The sequence below is a fragment of the Corapipo altera genome, unplaced genomic scaffold, assembly GCF_003945725.1.
Source record: "Corapipo altera isolate COAL_440 unplaced genomic scaffold, ASM394572v1 158, whole genome shotgun sequence".
Taxonomy (NCBI): Eukaryota; Metazoa; Chordata; class Aves; order Passeriformes; family Pipridae; genus Corapipo; species Corapipo altera.
Window position 1 is genome coordinate 1,324,096 of NW_020884977.1, and position 20,603 is coordinate 1,344,698.

At 42.9% G+C, this 20,603-nt stretch overlaps 2 protein-coding genes across 4 annotated transcripts; both read right to left on the reverse strand.

Annotated features, from left to right (window-relative positions):
• Window positions 1–2,915: 2,915 nt before the first annotated feature.
• On the reverse strand, window positions 2,916–11,916 carry NUP35 (nucleoporin 35). Of its 3 annotated transcripts, none has more exons than XM_027665542.1 (10): window positions 11,783–11,916; window positions 10,307–10,477; window positions 8,206–8,333; window positions 6,475–6,535; window positions 5,837–5,978; window positions 5,376–5,445; window positions 5,156–5,284; window positions 4,494–4,547; window positions 3,899–4,066; window positions 2,916–3,553 (listed from the first exon to the last, which is right to left on the reverse strand). In XM_027665542.1, exons 2-10 carry the CDS (start codon window positions 10,464–10,466, stop codon window positions 3,476–3,478), a joined length of 990 nt encoding a protein of 329 aa, XP_027521343.1. In that variant the 5' UTR covers window positions 10,467–10,477; window positions 11,783–11,916; the 3' UTR covers window positions 2,916–3,475. The 3 variants fall into 3 exon arrangements, with proteins under 3 accessions (XP_027521343.1, XP_027521340.1, XP_027521342.1); XM_027665539.1 differs by lacking the exon at window positions 11,783–11,916 and adding an exon at window positions 11,492–11,702; XM_027665541.1 differs by lacking the exons at window positions 4,494–4,547; window positions 11,783–11,916 and adding an exon at window positions 11,492–11,630.
• Window positions 11,917–12,409: 493 nt separating this feature from the next.
• Window positions 12,410–19,388, reverse strand: DUSP19 (dual specificity phosphatase 19). The gene is made up of 4 exons (XM_027665552.1): window positions 19,114–19,388; window positions 18,968–19,014; window positions 17,554–17,706; window positions 12,410–13,625 (listed from the first exon to the last, which is right to left on the reverse strand). The coding sequence occupies exons 1-4, from the start codon at window positions 19,328–19,330 to the stop codon at window positions 13,404–13,406; spliced, it is 639 nt and encodes a 212-aa protein (XP_027521353.1). The 5' UTR covers window positions 19,331–19,388; the 3' UTR covers window positions 12,410–13,403.
• Between the last annotated feature and the right edge of the window lie 1,215 nt (window positions 19,389–20,603).

Below are 20,603 nucleotides of genomic sequence, written 5' to 3' on the forward strand. Positions count from 1 at the left end.
GCAGTCCAAAATTCACTAAACCAGCTCCCAGTTCCAAGTTGTTTGTGAGCCAGCTTATTTTGGTTTCACTCACTCAACAGCTGAGCAGCTCATTGTTCCTAAACATTGCTAAGCAGCATAGTTTTGCAGACTCATCTGTGGTGTAGTGACCTACTGTCAAAGTAAAGGAAACTAATGCCAGGGTTGTATTTTTACACATGTACACAAACTACCAGAAAAAAAGGCAATTTTGTTCACATAAGAAATGGATATTGTGGCATATCCTGCTAAAATTGGTGAATTAATCCTGAATACTGGCAAGATTTTAAATGAAGTTTAGGAACTATTCCCTTGATGCAATATTTAAAAGTCTGAATTACTCACAAATTAAGCTGTTCAGTAAACTCACCTTTGTGTTTTCTTCTTTTATGACAAAAAACACTTCAAGGGACATTTGAGCAGCACTATTACTGTTTGTTTATACACTTCCTAACTGAAGTACAATTCAGATCCCATATTCCATTCACTATCAGCTAAACCTCTCACTGAAGTTCTGAAGAAGTGCCACACGGTGGAGGTAGATGCCTACAGCTTGAAATGAGAGGCAGAGGTGATGCAGTATCTTCATTTTATGTTAGTGTAAATTAATTACCTAAATTAATTATCAAATTACTTGCTTTGAAAGGTACTAGAAAGCTAAACTGAGGTGGGGTAGAAGGAAAAAAATCAACGCCATCTCCAAGTTATAAAAGTCTTCACCAAAAATAAGTTTAAATTGTAGGGTAATTGTCATTGAAACAATACAACAAACCCTTCTACAATTTAAAACCTGTGCAGATCTATATACTAAGAGAATTAGACCCCCGAGTAACATGCTTGTGATCCAGGCAGACAGCAGCAAATATGTATTTCCAAGTTTTACTTTAAATTAAAGCCATAATCCTAAAAACAAAAGCGTCATGTGCAGTCTTACAAGAAACCCCATATATCTGAAATCAGAAACCCCTTTTCATGAGTGTGTTCTCATCACTGAAGTCCATAACTTTGGCTCTAATGTAAATCCCATCTAGCAGAAGAGAATTCTTCCTTATTGCAAAGCAGCAGATCCCCCATTAACAAAGGGGCAGAACTGGATTTTCCAGGGCAGTGCTACCCAACAACAGCAGCTGGCCTTGAAAAGGGTTGAAGACTTGAAGACTCTTGCAAGTGTTTCAGAGATTTTTCACAGATGTACTTCAACAGCCTCTGCCCTTCCACAGGTGGCCCCTGGACACCCATATCATAATTACATTGCCAGGAACACGTTGCAAGGAGGCTGCACAGGGGTTGGTGCACTCTGGGACTGTCATGTTCTCACACTGGGCAAGCCCAAATCATTGGTGCCAGGGTTTAACCAGTACTCAACACTAAAACAACACAGTAAGTCCTACCAGCAGAAGCCACATCATTTCTTAACAATCCTGTCCAGAAGTGCACACATTTACATGTTCTGAGCTTTCTTCTTCCCCTGTTTACCACCTGCAGAGCAAAGCAAACAACATCCACTGCTCCCAAGTGCTTTTACTCTACAGGAAGCTGCAACAACTGATTACTGTAGTCATGCCTAGAGTTAGGAGAAACAAGAAACTAAAGTAAACAACTCAGTACAGTTTTAAATCTGTAAAACAGATCAGCCACACTACTGTCTTGGGCTCCAGCTCCTTCCTCACGTATTTAGCTTCAGAGTTACTTGGTTCAAGTTCAACATTATCACTTCACTACACCAAATCCAGCACATATCACAACTCCCCAGCACACCAGAAATGTATTCTGCCAAGCAACTAGCAAAACAAGAATTTAGCTGAACTCCCTTGATTTTTCTCCAGTCATATGCATGGCAAATATTTTTTGCCAAGAAAAAAGCCAGATGTATTTGGAGAAAACGTGCTCAGCTGTTAAGTCTGAGCAGTTCCCTTTGATCAAATATAAATGGACAAGTAGCAACCAATATTCTAAAAGCATAAGCCAGCAAATCCATCAAATGCATCTCAAAAATCTCTGAATCTGCCTGCAGGTAGGTTCCTTCTAAAGCATTCAGTGAAGAACAAAGTGCCCCGAGGTAGAAACCTCACTTCTCACTAAGTGCTTTGGGGATTTTAGTCAGGACCATCTCTAGCTTAATCCTGTAAACTGGATGCCCATCAGCACCTGAGGGACATGAGGCATGCTGCTGGACTCATCTTTCATGCTGCTGGACTCATCTTTCATGCTGCTGGACTCATCTTGCAATCTAATTTTATCAGAGGAATGCAGCTGAAGAACTTTGAGACCACACTGCAGTGTGAAGTAAAGCATGGAAAGGGGTATAACTGGACTCACCTGACCAACACACTACTGACCCAAACTAAAAGGCTGATGTTGACCACACTAACACAGCCACAAAGTTATTAAAGGAATAGTAGATTCCCAAGTATTAAGAAAAAAATTGTTCTCATCCCAGATGAATGAGACTAGCAGCTTAAATGACACACCTGATTAATTGAGAGGCTCATCTCCAAAACTTCCAGGGGGGAAAGTTCAACTCAAAAAGTAAAAATAATTCAGCCAAACCAACACCTTGAGAGAAAATTTCTTAGAAAAGTCTTGAAGTGAAAGCAGCTGTGGTCACCAAAAATTGCAGTTTCCTATTTAGCTACTTCAACTCAATGTTTTATAGTTTAGACTGCTACAGTTTGTTACCTGTTAAGTGCACACTGCTATAAAATACCCACAGAGACAACATTTAACCACTAGCTAGTTTGAAACACAGTTTGTACTACTTTGTAAAAATCAGCAGCACCTCCTCTGCTGACAACACTTCAATAAACATTAGACAGCATCATGTTTAATAGTTCAGAGCACTGCAGATAGTTTTTCCTAACAGAACTCATACTTGTTTAAAAACCAACCAAAGGAAAAAACTTCACTTGATCTTTATTAATAATAAAAAAAAAAAGGAGTTCAAAGGCTGCTATGACATTTAGAACAGTATGCCAGAGATAATTACAACACAGCAATGAATTTTAATTTAAAAAAAAATAAAATGACACATACTAAGAACAGACCCTGTCCCTGGGAGCCAGCTGTGCATAGTTTTCTTCCTGTAAATAGCCCATCATCTCTCCAGAGGGGGAAAAAAACCCAAAAAATTAAAGGCATCAGTAAATGTAGCTGCCATTTTAAGCATTTCCAACTTAGTGGGAAATAACTCGCAGGAAGTAATTCTAGAGAAGTCAGTGCTGACATTTTTTCTACAATCATGCAATTGGAGCACAAATGGGAATAAAGCACTTTTATTTACACTTAACTCAGTTTGCAAACCCAGGTGTACATTGCCATCCTTTAAGGTGCAAGCTACATGTCTGCTGAATTTAACTGAAGGCAGAAGAGGGGCTATGGGAGATAAAACACCCCCTGTAGTTATACAACCAACCAGCTCCAACCCTGAGCAGCTGAGTGTGTTCCTGCCTCTGGGGTGTTACCAGCCAAACACATATTCCATTGCTTTGGATACAATACTTTCATCTTTCCTAGGAGTCTGTCTGTCAGAAACCACCTACAATGGAAGGGAGAAAAAAGAAGAGAGAAAATAAGAGAGTCAGTCAACACAGTTAATTCTTTTTACACAAACCCATTTTTATTTCTTTTCCTAAGGACTACTGTATTTTGACAAAATATGTTTGAAATCGTTTCAAAACAAGCCCTTAATCCCTGTAAAAGTGACAAATAATTCATTTATTATTATTATTATTTTAGAGACTGAACAGCCTGAAGCACATCTTTAAGGAAATGACAGCAAAAGATAAAAGCTAAGGTCACGTTGAAGTTAATTGTCTGTACAGCCTCACACAACCAAGGGGAGACAGCACAAAAACACATGCTTCTTTTTCCCTTAAAATACCTGATAGTCACTAGTGGAAGCTTTATATGCTGTTGCAAGAGGTCTCATTGTAGAAATCCTTGTAGCATTATTTGCAAGTTGTACTGGTGTGCCAGTAGATTTTGTAGGTGGAGTGAAAACCGAAGACATTGAGGATGTAGAGTTTCTTTCAGAGTTTTCCATCACACTCTTAAAAAGAGGGTTAATATAATGTAAACAAATACTAAAAAGCAGTATTCCAACCTTATCTAAAATTCTCTACTATCTAAAATTGTTTGGTAAAATGTATTCAGACCCCAAAGATAAATGTCCTGTCAGTAAAGAGCACACAGGTACAGACCACCAGCAAGCATTTTCCTCACTGCAATCATTCCCATGCTGGATTATGCCATTGCAAAGTAGGGAAAGCTTGGAATCTGTTCACAGTCTGTACTAAATGTCAATCAAGTTTGAAACAGTGTAGAGAAAATATATTGTACTAATTGCAACAAACTTCAAGTAGTAACTTGTTTCAGGCCCAGTGGAACAAAGTAGCACAATGCTCCCCTTCTAAATACTTCTAAAATATTTGACCTGATCCAGACAAAACTGTCTTCAAGTCTTTAGAAACTCTCACCTTTTGCTCAGACTCAGCTTGCCAAAGAGTTTCATTCACTCCCTTTAGCAGATGCCAGAAAAGAAGTCAGAAGGCTCCATTTTGTAAGCTTATGTTTGGAAAGGAATGCATGTAAAATGAAAGAGGCATCAAGTGACTTGATGGGCACCACGAGTTCCACAAGAACCCAGAGAACACATGGTGGGAAATAACAACTAGCCTGGGGGGGGCAAATTTTCAGTTCAATGTACTAATATAAACTCAAAAGCCAGAAACACATGAATAGTCACATTAAAAAGAGAGGGACAATAAGGAGGAGCAGCAACAGTCTTAATCTGCCAGCACTTATATATTGCAGCCTCTGAGAGCCATAAATTCCAGTTGGGAAACTTCTCTCAGTTGCCTCATGTTACAGTTTCATTTCACTACCTCCAATAGCAGTATAATTCTGTGCATTGCAACTTCCAAGGAGCAGAGACTGCCCACAACGATCCTTCTCAGCAGGAAATGTTGACAAATACTTAAGAAAAGAACTCCTGTAATGTGTAACATTCTATACCTAAACAGCTATACACGCTCTGCAATTCCAAAAGAAAAAAAATTAAAGAGGTCAGGGGAAAAAACAAAAAGGAAGATGAAAAGAAAAGTGCCTTATAATTAACTAAAAGCAGCTCTTAACTTACTTTATCTATACAGGGCTTGACACCAATCATGATGGATTCACCAAAAATTCTTCCATCTTTGCTTAGGGCTTTCCTGGCTTGAAGCTTAGACTGATATCGAATGTGCATCCAGTTTCCTGTGTTGGACATCTGGAGGAGGTGAGGTGAAAATTGTGAAATGCAGCTTCTTAAATACATGAGTCCCAAGGTTTTCAGAAATAAGTGTCAAACTAAGACATACCACGTGCTTTAATATGTTTCCATACTGAGCAAACTGCAGAAGAATGTAGGAAGCTGATGCTTGGGGAAATCTGAAGGACAGAAAAAATGTAAAAAAAAAAAAATATTACTAGTAGTTTAAGAATTGAGGTGCTAAAATACAACCCTATGAAGGGTTTATAGAAATCCAGAAGAGAGCAGTGTGAAACCATTTCAGAAGCAGTGACTTCAGGAATACTACCTTCTAGGCACTTTTACTTCACCACACACCTCCACGGCAGAATGGTGCCTTTCTAACTTGAAAAAAAATAACATTTAGCTTAAGTTAAGGTGACTCACTAAAAACTATGTTTGCTTGCTTTAACCACAGTTGTATTTCCTGCACACCTACGAGTGCCAGACAACAGCAACGCCCAAGCATTCCCCTTCACATGTCACAAAGACTTCAGCCAGGTTTTTCTAACAGTTTGGAAATCAGCTTACCCAAATACAGTTACCCATGTGTCATCAAGCTGATCTTCTGAAGTAAGGGAATCACCTTGAGTATAAAAAGGATCTAGCTGAGCAGGAGACAGAGTAGTTTTCCTAGGCTGCCCAATGCTTGCAGGACTGAACACGCTTGAAGCTGTTAAATTAAAATGGCATCGTTGAACGGATTTCTTTTGCAAAACAGAGAAGCTTAAAAGTCCATAATAAAAGAATAAATTCACTTGTATGTGGAGGAGTCTGATGGAGATTTACTCACAGACACAGATAAAAAGTAAGTCAATCCAAACTTCATATCCACAAGCGTGCTACTGAGTCTCACGACTAAGACAAGATCTGAAACCTTATGAAGATGGAAGGCAACCCATCAATCTCAGCTGCATCACTCGAGTACAACCACCTCTGTGCTCAGTTCAACAACACTTCTTGAAGAAGGAATAAGTAAAGTTGATCAAAAAATTCAAGCAGTGTCAGAATGGATAATTATTTCCTACTCATACACCTCCTGAAAAGCCAATAAATACAAAACTCCCTTGCAAATTAGTAAGGAATTGCTGTAGTTTCAACAGTGGTGACTCTTCTGTATTAAGGAAAGCAATAAGAAAGCAGGTTATATCTTTTTACAGGACATCTACCTGTGCCTGGAGTTGATGGCAGAATTCCAACTGCTGGGCTCTGTGTTAAGGAGAAGTTGGCCTGCATTGAAACACAGAAAGTAACAAATCATTCTTACAGGTATACACTGCTCAGATCAAAAGACATCATTTCAGGTGATTTAAGCATCAGGCAAGAATATTAACTGTTGCCTTAACTTACTCCTAGTTTTTAAGAGTAAGAACATGTATATTTAATACAAGATTATTAAGAGTTAGTAATGAAAAGTTATTTGTATTTAAATGTACTTGACATATGCTTCGTGAAGCACAGTATCTACTCAGAAACCTTACAGTTTAGCTTTTTCAAAATACTGCTGCAGTACAGTAAGTCACACATCCATGTGATGGGAATCCTGATGGGAAGAATGTCAGTATCCTAAGGCACCAGCATCTAATTCTCACTTCCTAAAGGGTTCAGAAATCATGGGATCACTCGTGTTCCTCACTACTAGACTCACTTTCCTGCTCAACTGTTTAGTGCAACTGCACTGAAGGGAAGTATACTTCAAGTTTTAGCTGTTAGTCCTTTTTTTCTTTTTAACACAGGATTTCAACATCCAAAACAATTTTAGTGTATTTTTAACCTGAACCATGGCATTTCTTAGCTACAAGCCCAACCAAGCTGGAGTGCCTGTAGACATAGCAACATGTGTTCTGACAGCTGCTCAATACCTTTTTCTCAATTTAACTCCCAGGCTTTTAAGACACTATTGGATTCTCTCTGTCACAGGGAACCTCAGCTTCCAGAACAAACTCTTCAGAAGGCAACATTCAACAGAGAGACTGCTCATTCAGTGAAAAGCACTCTCCTTGCATCAGAAGGACCATGTCCAACGAAAAAGAACCTAATAATGCTTGACTACTCACTTGAGGTAAGTAGCGGAGCTTATTATAAAAAAATTACCCTGTAGAAATTTTAGTGTTCCTCTTTCAAAATTAACCCCACCCTCCTACCCAAATTTTGATTAGATATTTTACTCAGAAAAAAATTCCTTCTATTTCAGGAAGTGCCTCTATTGCCCACTAAAAGATAATCAGAGAAACATAGAACTGTCTGGGTTGGAAAAGACCTCTAAGATGGAGTCCACTAACACAGCACTGCCATCTTCACCACTAAACCATGTCCCCACGTGCCACATCCACATGTTTTTTGAACATTTCCTGGGATGCTGGTTCCAACACTTCCCTGGGCAGCCTCTTCCAACACCTGACAGCCCTTTCAGTGAAGAAATTTTTCCTGCTATCCAATCTAAACATCTTCTGCTGCAACTTGAGGCCATTTCCTCTTCTCCTATCATTTGTTACACCTGGAAGAAGAGACCAACCCCCATCTGCCTACAGCCTCCTTGCAGGGAATGAAAGGGCCCTTCTGGCAATCAGCAGCTCAATAAATCTACAAGCAGGTGAAAATCTGCAACAAGCCTGGATTTGTACACACAAAGCACAACTGAGCTACAATTTGCATTCCTCGCTCTCTACTGTAATGCCAGGAGTTTGCTTCATGCCAGCAGCTCTCAGTCAGTGTGCACAGCAGCAGGCACACCAAACACCCAGAGCGAGCAACAGCACGAGCAGAAGGCTCACCCACCAGTTTACAAACCCAGGCTGAAGAATTCGCTGAGGCAGGAAGCTGCCCCAGCTAAGAGCAGCTAAGCTGCCCCAGCTAAGCTGCTCTTCTGCTAAGAACAGGCCAGTACCAAAGACACTTACTGGTCTTCCTGAGGTTAGAGGTGTTGATCCAAGCCCAGGACTGGACAACTCATCGTAAATGCTCCTCACGGGGGGAGCGCCGCCTTTATCTTTATGTGTTGGGACCACTGGCTGTGGGGGAGATCCTCCTGCAGTTCAGAGGAATGAAGGAAGAGCATGAGCAGACTTGCCACTTTACTCCACTGCTGCCTGGTTTTGAATCTTCAGGGGTAAACTCAGCCAGGAAAAAAAAAAACCTCTTGGTTGGTTCACTGGGCATTTGTGAGACCATCTGTTCAGGTTTGAATGGTCTACAGAACAGTATCACATGTGTTAAACTGTGTCCTTCTAAAACTTTTAGACCTCTTCTTAACCCTTCATACTCTCTGTTAACATGCACTTGTTCTTTTTCTGAAGTTCTGAGCATACATCTAGCTACAATGAGCATACAATAGCTACATCTTCCTATTTTAAGGCAGGTTAGCAGTGTATTTTAATTGTTTCAGACACTAACTTGCCTGTAGTAGAGATGCAAAAGCAAGATTTTTAAGGCTTGAGACGTATTACATGCTAAAGAACCACACCAAAATGCACACAGGTGTACTGCACGTGATTGTCACATTCCCACTGCCTAAATTCCTTGGCTTCCCATCTCATTTCACATTGAATAAAAATGTAAGCAAGCCCTTGACAGCAGGGACTAGCTTGCTTTTAGACAGGATGAAGTGAAGCCAGCTTCCCTCCCACAAACTTTGGGACTTCCAGCATAACAGAGAATTAAACTGACTGAGAGAACTTGAGGTATCTCTAAACATTTTGCGTGGGTTTACCTCAGGAAAAGAAAAAAAAAAGTTAACAGTTTTCACTTGCAAAACATTTAGAAACTAAGCTTTTCCACAGTACTTTTCAATCCTAAAATTCTGAGCTTCAAGACTCCACTCTGAAGTGTCTAACACATACAAGAACTGCTCCTGTTATATGCAATAACTGTATATTATATAAAGCACTCTCCCATCAAGGTTTTCAGTTTTAGTGATGTATTTAATCACTCATTTTGGTAAGCCTGTGTTAGTACCTTACTGTTTCCTCCTTATCTAAAATTGATACTTTGAGACTGTGATAAAGCCTTTTAAAATCAGTTGGGTGAAATTCCCATGACTACTTCCAATGTCATAAATATTTTCCTAAGAGGTTTGTACTTGATGGGGTCAGGAAAGGCAGACAACAGCAAGAAGTAGGAGACCAACAGACCAACAATCACAGAACATTTTAAGTTGGAAGGGACCCAGAAGGATCATCGAATCCAATCCTGCCTGAGATTCAAAGAAGAGAATATCTAAAATTCTCTTGCAGTGCCTTAATCCTCAGTTTCTCCTTGAAGATGACTATTAACACCATCAGATATTAAATTATGCCAACTGATCTAGTAAAAAAGCCAAGATCACCTGTGATGTGTTAACTACTCACTCATAATTCTCAGAGAAGAACACAGACACAATAATACCAACTTAAAACCATGTGTGAGAGCTCTTCCCAGTCTAATCAATCAGGTCACAGAAAAGAAATGAGTATCTACAGCTAGGAAGAGTCAGTGCTACTTCAGTTCAATGACAGCAGACATCAAGACTAACTACAACCACTAGATAATAATTAAGAAGCATTTTTTTAGTTTCTCTCCTCTCAGTTTTTACAAGTCTGACAATCTGTGACATTTTAGAACTCACTGCAAAGAAACCAGCAGTTTGCACGTGCTGCACTTAGTTTGCCAGCAGACCTCTGTTTTAAATAAAGAGAAAACTCTAATGGCTGTATTTGTAAAGAGTTGTATAAATTGATTCTGTATTAGCAGAGATTTATATTAACTTCCCGGTAAAACAAAGCTTTCCTGGTACCAAAACTGCCATTTTTAAAACAGCTATTAAGCTCAAGACTAGTTTGAAGAATTTAGCCAAACTCCATTGAATACACTCGAGTTCACCAGCTATTCAATCAGTGGAATTTGTTTACAGCCAGTTATAAAACTTGCTATAAGGAGTCAAGTCTACAACAGTCAAGCAGAACGACAAGACAAAGCAATTTCTTTACTTTCAGGACGATTTTTCAGCATTTTCAGAATTCTGACCTGCAAGTAGCGGAGACCTCGTTTCCATTACTCCGACTGAAGGGCCGCACAGAGCACGTGGCTGTGGAGTCACCGGGGCAGGTAAGTCACCCATCAAAAACCCGGGAAGGAACTGAGCACCAGCTCCTTGTTTGGGAGACGTCGGGGAGCCGAGAGTCATCGGCTCAGCTCCTGAAAACAAAACGTAAAACCAGGGAGAAGAAAAGTGATCTAGCGTTTTTCTTCCAACGCTTTGACTGCGGTTCTGTTGAAGAACGTAACACGAGATACAGCAAGTGATTTAAGATCACAGAATGGTAGAATCCTTAGGATTGGAAGGGGCCTCTGGAGATCATCGAGGGCAGGGTCACCTGGAGCAGGAGACACAGGAACATGCCCAGGTGAATTTGGAATGCCTTCAGAGAAGGAGACTCCGAGACCTCCCCGGACAGCCTGTTCCAGTGTCCTCCCACCCGCAATGGAAAGAAGCTCTTCCTCACGCTGAGGTGGAACTTCTTGCGTTTTAGTTTATGGCCATTGCTCCTCATCCTGTCCTCATTGCCACCGAAAAGAGCCTGGCACCCATCCTCCTGACACCCGCCTCTGAGATATTTACACGCATTAATGATTCCAAAGACGGTTCTACAATAATTCATTTTGCAAGTTTTGCAAGCCAAGTTTACCACGACCTCGCATTTTCTGCAACTCCAAGCCCGTTCCACTTCAACCCAGAGGGAAGCTCAAGTGGTCTCAAGTTGTGCCAGGGGAGGTTTAGGTTAGATATTAGAAAGAATTTCTTTACAGAGAGGGTGGTCAGACATTGGAATGGGCTGCCCAGGGAAGTGGTGGATTCTCCATCCCTGGAGATTTTTAAAAAGAGACTGGATGTGGCACTTAGCGCCATGGTCTGGGAACTGCAGCGGCAGTGGATCAAGGGTTGGACTTGATGATCTCGAAGGTCCCTTCCAACCCCGCTGATTTTATGATTCTATGATTCCCCGTCCTGGTGCCGTCTCCCACCGCCCACTCCAGCCCGGCGGCATCCAGACTCCTCCCGGCCTGGAGCAGGGGGGTCAGCGCCGGCCCCGCTCCCTTCACCGGGACACTCGAGCGCGGGTGGCGCCCGGGGACCCGCCGAGCACGGGTCCGTGAGGCGGCGCCCGGCACAGCGGCAGTGCGGGGGGGCGGCCCGCGGGCCCGGCTCACCTGCGGGCGGCGGCTCCATGGCGAAGGCGGCCATGGCGGCCCGGGCGGGAAGCCGGAGACGGCGGCGGCTCCTCCGCCGGGCGCTTTCAAACAGGACGGAGCTTCCTCCCTCCGTCACTTCCGACCCGCCCCCCGCCATCTTGTGCGGGAAGGGGGCGGCGGGAGCTCCTTCTCCGGGCCGGGGTCTCCCCTCACGGTTCCCCGGCAAACGGCTTCACCACCCCGTCCCCCCCTCCCCATGCCCGCGAAGGGCCAGGTCGTGAAAAAAAGAGTTGAAAGAACCGCGGTTACCGTTACAAGAGCTTGTGCTGCGTTGTTGTTTCCACGGGCTGAGAACTGTTAAGATGCCACCCTGACTGCCCGGGGAAAGGGCTGCGGTCGCTGCCCGGGCTGCCACAGCCCGCCGAGCCCGGGGTACAGCGCTGCGACAGCTCCCCTCGCAGACGGTGACCGAGGGACCGCGATCAGATGCAGAGGGGTCGCCTAAACCTCGCACTAGCGTTTAGCACAGAGTCATGGGATGGTTTGGGTTGGAAGGGACCATAAAGATGATCTTCCACCCTCCTGCCGTCTGCAGGGACACCGTCCACTAGCCCAGGTTGCTCCGAGCCCCGTCCAGCCCGGCCTTGAACACTCCCAGGGATGGAGCAGCCACAGCTTCTCTGGGCCACCCGTGCCAGGGCCTCACCTCAGGGAAGGCCACCCTCGGGGAAGAACTTTTTCCTAATATCTAATCCAAACAGTCTGTCCGTTTGGATCCATTCCCTGTTGCCCTGCCACCACACTCTTGAGCATGAGCAATTAATATTGAGAACACACGGTGTGTGGTTCAAACACGATGGCATGCAAAAGTTCAGACTATTGGTACCAAGAACGCCAACCTTGAAACCAAAGCTTTCAAGTCACTTCAGCACACAGTTTATCCAAACACAGGGTCCTTTTTATTTTACTGCATAATAATATATCAAACCATTAAGAACTGGCGTGAAGGCCGCAAAAAATACTATTAAAATCTTTTACAGATTTTGCGTGTGTATTGAACATGCCATCTTAAGACAGTAATTCCAGCCTGAGACTTCTCAGGAGCGCTAAAGTTACCCATCCTAGGATGTCCATTCTTTATAGATGGTGTGGAATGGAATGAGGGAACAGCAAATGTGGGTTGAATGTGAAGAAAAGGCAATAGCAGTGAGCAGATAGGTTGTTATCATCATTTTTCATATCTCCACCGAAATGATTTACAAAAAAAAAAAACCTCTGCTGGTTCCAGCACTTTGGAAACATCATGTTAGTGCACTTCAAATCCCTGCTTGAGGAGAAACGGTAGAAAGACATGAAGCATGAAAGCATCCTACACATTTTGAGCATCCTCAAAAGACCATCTGTTTTAATTTCCAAAAAAATTTAATGGCTGGCTAGCCCACAGAAATCAATAAAGTCCTCTTTACTTGCAATATAAATTTAAAATCCAATATCAAGGTACTTCATTATATGAACATTTTATTATCTAGATTTTACAACCGAATAGAATGCATACATTTGGAAAGTAAATGGGGCAACTTATCTCAGTTATTTTATTGTCTTTCTCAATTGCCTGCATTTTCTGATGTATCATAAAAAAACCCACCGTCATTCTGTTGTTTTCTACTGTTTCAAGGAAAACTGAACTTTATCTTTCTATCAGCACTCTAGGAAGAGCTGGTTCTTGGGCAAAACTTCTCTGAAGTCAGTGGAATATCATCTGGCCTATAGATGACGTGCTGAAAGAAACAGGGTCGAGGGAATGTAAGAAAAAATATGCAATGACTCGAAAATGCCCAAGTGAAAAGGGGATTGCAAAATGACAGATTAAAGGACATCCAACATCTGTGCCTGTGTAGTCAAAACAGATTGTTTCCCTTCTCCCTTTTGATCAGTCGTGATCATTTATGCTTCCGTTTTCTTTTACAATCTGTTCTTGGTATTTGTGAAGCTGCTCCATGAAGCCAGGATTCGGACGAGCCACAGGCCTCGCATTTTTCACCAAGGAAAAGGCTCTGGCAAAACTCAGTCTTTCTGAATTCATTAGAAAACCAATGACTACAGCCGCTGCACGGGAGACTCCTGCGTTGCAGTGGACCAGTACCACGCCATCCTTCAAAAAAGAAATTAAACATAAGGCGGGATATTCGTTAGGCAGATAAAAACAAGTATGTGGAAACTTTATATAAAAATCTATTAAGACTTACTGAAAGCTCCTTGCTGAGCTCAAAGCAAATATTTATACACGTAAGTAAGTCCAAACACAGATATATAAGCCCAAAATTAAGTATTTTTCTAATCAAAGACACTTTACAATTGCCAAATACTTCAAATTTAATTCATGCCTTAAAACTAAAAAATATCCCCCTGTCCTTTTCCCTGAGTCCTTACAGGAGCCCCTTCATGTAAAAACCAAATCACAGACTCCCGGGATACTAAGATATCCGATCTAATTGGGTGCCAATTTTAAAATGGATTTTATTTGCAATTCGGAAAGGAACTTGACAGTATCTTGTTAAAGGTTAAAAACATAGCGAGGCAGCAAACAGCTGGGCACAGAGGCAGATTTTGGAATATCCTGTAGTTCCAGTCACACTCTTCTTTAAAAAGACACTGCAAGTTTCGTTAAGAAGTAACGAGCACTAATTAAAGCAAAGACAACTGAACAATCTAGTGTGGCTCAGGGAATGTTTGCAAGGCCCAGGCTTCATAACACTTCACATAACCCTGGAAACATAACACATAACCCTGGAAAAGGCTCCAAACTGCCAGCCAGATGCCACTGTGACACAAAACCACACCACCAAACCCACAGAACCTCCGTATTCTGAATGAAGACACTGAAACACGACGTGATTTGCTCAGATACTTGAGAACTAAGCATATCCATTCTAGATATAAACAGCCTGCTCTGTCGGCCCTTAACAGGCACAAATTATTTAAGGAGCATTTTAGCCAGTGACAGAAAGACCAGTGAGTGACAAAAAGCACCAGGGTTCCTTTCCAGGAACTCCATGGTTTATGTTACAGAATTGGGAGCTGCAAATTATCTGGTCTATTAATAAACACGCAAGAGCAGAAAATGGTTCCTGCTCCAGAAATCTCCCAGTTTAAGTAAAAAGACAAAGCAGGAAATTGAGTATTATTATTATTCATCTTGGAGAAATGCCAAGCTGAGACTAGAAGAATGACTTGCACAACAAGATTATGGCAGAGCTAGGCACTGAGTCTAAACTCCTGCATCCCAATAAATCACAATATTATCCTTCCTTGCAATGAAAATCACATTCCCTGTGCACTGCCTGCTGCAAATTGCACTCTTCATTCCCTTTCTCACAGTCACAGGGCCGTGACTCCTCATCACACAGACCATGTGGGAAGCAGACCTGTCCATGTATTTCAACTACCTGAGGGAGTGGCAGTGGTGACCTGTAAATCCAGAACAATGACATTAAAAATTATGCCACTGCTAATGAGTCAATTGCTGAAGCTTCTCTACTGTAAATGTGGAGCAGTTTTTACTTCTTTAATGGGAGTTATTTCAGACATAATGCACCATAATCAAGATCAATATCCAGCAGTGGCACTAAGAGTAAATAATACACATGGAAAGTGACCTTTGTTTTTTTTCCCTTTGTAAAGTTCATGCTTTATTTTCCTCTTCACATATAAGTTTGATTTTATTTTTTTTAATAACTGTTCTGTTTTACATTGTCAAAAATTATTTAGTGATATCCACGGATCCTGAAAATTACTGAACATGAATGAACACAGGCAATAACATTAAACCAAATTTAACACTGAGAACTTTTATCTCTCCTTTTTAAACCCCCTTGTTTGCAATTCATACAAAGATTAATTCGACATGTCATTCTTGACTAGTTTTGTATTTGCTATGAATATGAAATAAAGTGAGAAACAGATTGCAGATAGGAAATTCATCTCTGTTTACCAGGAACTCCTTGCTCTGACTCTGGTAACCTTTGCCTACCAAGAAATGGTCCGTGGTCTTGCAAGAACATCTTTTAAAGATTCAAGACCAAGTTGGGGTTTTTTTAATTTTTTATAGAGAGGGAAACGAAATCACCTTCCACCGAGAGAAAAAGTGATTATACAATGGTTATATACAGTGGGCAAAAGAAATTAAAAAGCAGCATAAAGCTTTAAGCTAATGTAGTTAGTTATGGATCCTTTCTACTTTGGAGTGGAACCAAGTATTTTTCGTTAGGAAAGACAGAAGGAGCAATAAGGAGAGATGTTCATGAATAAACAGGGATTTCCTCCTTAGAAACAAAAGATTTTAGAGGTTTTATTATTCGATATTAAACAGAAATATGAAAGAGCAGTAGCACTATGGCCTGACACGTGTCACCTAACATGTCATGGAAAACCTGCCTGCCAATTTGGAGCTTAGAAGAAAAGGTGAGCTCTGATGGGTATCAGAATTTGTACCATGGTGTTGACAGACTTGAGCCATCAGAGTTTCAGAAAAGTTGATCCAGTTCCGAGTAGCAGCTGGCAGTGACTTGAGGAACAGCACAGGCTTCCCTTGCATCCTCAAACTGGAGTGCTCTCATACTCTCTCCTTGAGTTAATCACGTTCTAACAATAATTTCTCATATATCCCACTCTCTCAGCAGTGAATTTCTCTCTCTCCCTCATATTAGGAGATGAAGCACTTGTATCTCTGTGATTGCTTGAGCAGAAGAGCACTTCACGACACAATTTATCATAAGCCCTTTTAACCCTATTTTGACAAAGCAAATAAAGTGATTCGAGCCACCCAGAGATCTGTCTCTGCATACCACTATCACATGCTTTGTGAACTGATCCTGGAGAACAACTATTCCACCAATTACCTGCTCTTTCACCCACCTCTCCCATTAGAAAACTGTTAATATGGCTGTAAAAGTTTTCCTGAAAACTTCTTAGCTTACAAAATAGTAACCAGGACATAAACACCAGAGGCAGAAAGCAAAACTGTGCAGTTAGGAATGGCAACTCTCATCTAGAAATGAAGTGGAAACCGTAACTAGACACCATGAAAAGGTCATTAAGTGACAACGTGTATCACATAGCTCGTAAATGATAAATGAGAGAAGGAAAGAACACTGCAACACAAAGAAAGCTGGGACAAGTGTATCTTCTTTTATCCCAACCTACATGAATAATGAATTTGGTAGATATGGTGGAATAACATGCAATAAGGTTTGGTTGTCAAGCCATAGTTTTCCCACCAAAGCAATGGTGGTTGTAAATTACACAATAAGCCTGAATTTAACAGCTGTGAGTCAGGGATGCTCCTGGTCACAGACAACTCTGCCAAGCAACCCCAGAAAGAGTCCCTTCAGCCCATTTCCCATGTCACATCTTTTTCAGGATTTTGGGAGCAGTTAAATCACTTGTTGGCTCCAAGACTACTAACACACGCTCTGACATCCTTGGTACATATGTGGATTCATAGCTCAGCGTGTGGCATCTTCTTTGAGAACCTGGTCTAGTGGGAGGTGTCACTGCCTGTAGCAGGGGGTTGGAATTACATAATCTTTAAGGTCACTTCCACCACAAATTATTCTATGATTCTATGATGAAAAGTTCAAGGATGGTGACCAGCTGATGCCAAACCACACAGATCTGTAAAAGCCCTGTTAGGCTTGCTTCTAATCCAAAACAACATCCCTGACAGATTAAGTAAGTCGTCTCCTTTTCCCTCTGCCAGGGGTAGTGACTTAGGATGGGATTTCTTTATCTAAAGTCAGCCACTGCTCCATCTGTATTAAAGAAGCATTTCTCTAAAACTCAAGACAGACATTCTGAAAAAAACATTGCTGGAGGGAACGGAGATTAACAGCAGGGTCACGTTTCTAGGAATGCTTAGAAATTGCCTGGATTCTCTGTTTAAAATTTTAAAAGGCAATGGCAAAGCTATTCATTTGGTAGCATATTTTCTTTTGACAAAAGAAGCTGCTTAAGTTCTTAAAATAGTGTAATAAATAATGTAAACAGGATAACTACTAACATCAATTATTGATATACCATACCTGGATCTTGGCTTTCTCAATAAACTCAAAACATTCAGGGAAGTAGGAGGTAATATCAGTTTCTGGGAGGTCCAGAATAGAAATGGTCTTGTATATGAAATCATCGAGGAAGGCATTTTGGACTCCATATGCCACATTTAGAATGTGAGTAACCTAAGTCAAAAAAAAAAAGGAAAAAAATGAAAAAAGCATTTTCTGAAGACAGCAAGCAAAGTGAGCAGTGGCAAAGGTAAATTATTCTTTAGGCATACACAAACTGTATCTTACACAGCTGGAACGTTCAGTTTTTCATACATATGCTGTCTATGGTGTGGTTTTCTCCAAGCAAAGTTTCAATGTGTGCTAAAACACACTGTGAGAAATTTCAGGGTTTTTCTGAGAGGAAATGAAAAATCAATGCTCAAACAAACACAGACTAAAATACGGATTTTCAACAGAAAAGGGAGTTGCCAGCATGTAGATGGCAAATAAAAGAAGAAGCAATAGGAACAAGAGCTCAGGCCACCCAACAATTCCCCAAATTTCAAGCCTGCCCTAACCCATCAGTTTAATGTTCCTTCTGGTGAGTTCCTAGAACCATTTACTGGAGCAGAAGGATTTCAGAGTAAACCATACCTGCCCTTGGCAGGCGAGACCACCTCTGGCCTCCTGCCATCTCTGCTTTGTCCAGGCTACAGCCATTTGGTGGGATTTTTAACTTACAGTGAAGTGACATTTAGATAGCACCAGATCCCAGCCTGGTGCACTCCCTGTCCTGCAGGAGCACCACTGTCCCAAGGCCTTATCACCCCATTACTGTAACAGAGAAGAGTAAAAAGACCAAAGTTTGGGACAGACTTTGAGCTTTGTTTTTCCAGTTTCACCAGTACCCGTAAGGCAAGGAGGGATGGTGCTGCTTAGTGTCTGAAATGTAAACACACATAGCAATGCAGGAATCTGCTCCATTAACAGCTCTAAACAATCATCACTTTTGTGGTGCCCAGCACCACAAGGAGCAGTGGCCATAAACTAAATCGCAAGAAGCTCCATCTCAACATGAGGAAGGACTTCTTTCCACTGTGGGTGGCAGAACGGGCTGCCCAGGGAGGGTGTGGAGTCTCCCTTTCTGGAGACTTTCCAAACCCACCTGGACACGTTCCTGTGTCACCCGCTCTAGGTGACCCTGCCTTGGCCGAGGGGTTGGACTGCACGACCTACAGAGGTCCCTTGCAAGATTCTTGAGATTCTGTGAAACCATTTCAGCTTCCCGTGAAGCTCACGGGCACTCATCCATCCGCAAACGGAGCAGCCTTTTTGAAAATGCGAATGGAACACAGCTTTGCTCAGAGCCGCTAAGAGAACATTTTAGATTTTTTTTAACTTTAGAGACACCCACCGCGCGCACGGCGCGGGATGCGCGTCCGCGCCGAGTTACCTTGTGCTTTCTCATCGTCTCCAGGTCGTGAGCAGCATCCTGCGACCCTGCGGAGAGAGGAAGGACATCCCGCCGGTTGCTTGCGCTGAGTCCCCCCCCACACTCCTCCCTGAGGCCCCGGGCCCGCCGCCCGCAGCCCCACTCACCCAGCAGCAGCCAGGGCTTCACCACTCCGACCTGCAGGTCGGCGCTCAGGTCCCGCACGAACCCGCCGCCCGCCTCCCCCTCCTCCTCCTCCACCTGCAGGCAGGCGCCTCGCCACGTCTCGATGATCCTGCGGCCGGTCAGCGTCGTGACGCGGGTGCGCTGCTTCCGCAGGTTGGCCCTGGAGAAGCTGCGGATCTCCTGGGCGAGGGAGTGCATAGCGTGACCACCGGCTCCTCCGCTCCGCGCCGCCCGCCCCGCACCGCCCGCCCCGCGCTGCAGACGCGCCCTCCGGGGCGGGACCTGGGCGTGAAGGGACATCCCCCTCCCCCGGACCGCCCCGGACCGTCCCGGAGGAATTAAAGCAGCCTGCAAGCTCGGAATGCCTGTGCTCGGTGTCAGCGAGCCGTGCGGCAGCGCCTGTCGGTCTCTAACTGGGACCTGCTTCTTGGGAAAACACTGTAAGGAGCTAAACGGAAAATATTAGAATGAAATAGAATCATAGAATCATAGAATCATAGAATCATAGAATAGATTGGGTTGGAAAAGACCTCCAAGATCATCAAGTCCAACCCCTGATCCAACTCCAATTACTATATCATGGCACTAAGGGCCACGTCCAATCTCTTTTTAAAAACCTCCAGGGATGGTGAATCCACCACCTCTCTGGGTAGGCCGTTCCAATGCCTGATAACCCTCTCTGTAAAGAATTTCTTCCTAACATCTAACCTAAACCTCCCCTGGCAGAGCTTGAGCCCATGTCCCCTTGTCCTATTGTTGGTTGCCTGGGAGAAGAGACCAACCCCCACCTGGCTATAACCTCCCTTCAGGTAGCTGAAGAGAGTGATGAGGTCACCTCTAAGCCTTCTCTTCTCCAGACTGAACAACCCCAGCTCCCTCAGCCTCTCCTCATAGGACTTGTGCTCCAGTCCCTTCACCAGCCTCGTTGCTCTTCTCTGGACCTGCTCCAGCACCTCAATAGTTTGGGTATTTTTTCCTCTGGAGTATTGGACTAGAGTATTCTCTATAGCATACTATTTGTAGTGTTACACAGCTGGTACACAGAATCATAGAATGGCCTGGGTTGGAAGTGACCTCTCAGATCACCTAATTCCAACCCCCTGCCGTGGGCAGGGACACCTTCCACTAGACCAGATTGCTCAAAGCCCCATCCAACCTGGCCTTGAGCATTGCCAGGGATGGGGCATCCCCAGCTTCTCTGGACAGCCTGTGACAGTGCCTCACCACCCCCACTGTAAAGAATTTCTTCCGTATATCTAATCTAAATTTCCCCTCCTTCAGTTTGAACCTGCAACCTCTTGACCTGTCACTACAGTTCCTGAGGAAGAATCCCTCTCTGGCTTCCTTTTAGGTCCCTTTAGATACTGGAAGGCTACATTAAGTGTGTAAAATCTGTATGTGTGTTTAAATCTGTATGTGAGTCTACAGAGATCACCATGCAGATGGAGCTGTGGAAAGCCAAAGGAAAGAT

Bases quoted from the DNA above. Each gene is read 5' to 3' on its own strand.
- DUSP19 (XM_027665552.1), bottom strand. From the start codon at position 19,330: ATGCACTCCCTCGCCCAGGAGATCCGCAGCTTCTCCAGGGCCAACCTG. The intron at 19,015-19,113 runs GTGAGTGGGGCT...CTCTCTCCGCAG, and splicing joins GAAGCCCTGGCTGCTGCTGG to GGTCGCAGGATGCTGCTCAC. The intron at 13,626-17,553 runs GTATGGTATATC...TCTTTTTTGAAG, and splicing joins TTGAGAAAGCCAAGATCCAG to GATGGCGTGGTACTGGTCCA.
- NUP35 (XM_027665539.1), bottom strand. From the start codon at position 11,630: ATGGCGGGGGGCGGGTCGGAAGTGACGGAGGGAGGAAGCTCCGTCCTG. The intron at 4,548-5,155 runs GTAAGTTAAGAG...CTTCTTTTCTGG, and splicing joins TCAAGCCCTGTATAGATAAA to CATCTGCTAAAGGGAGTGAA. The intron at 3,554-3,898 runs GTATTTTAAGGG...CTTCCATTGTAG, and splicing joins CTTCCACTAGTGACTATCAG to GTGGTTTCTGACAGACAGAC.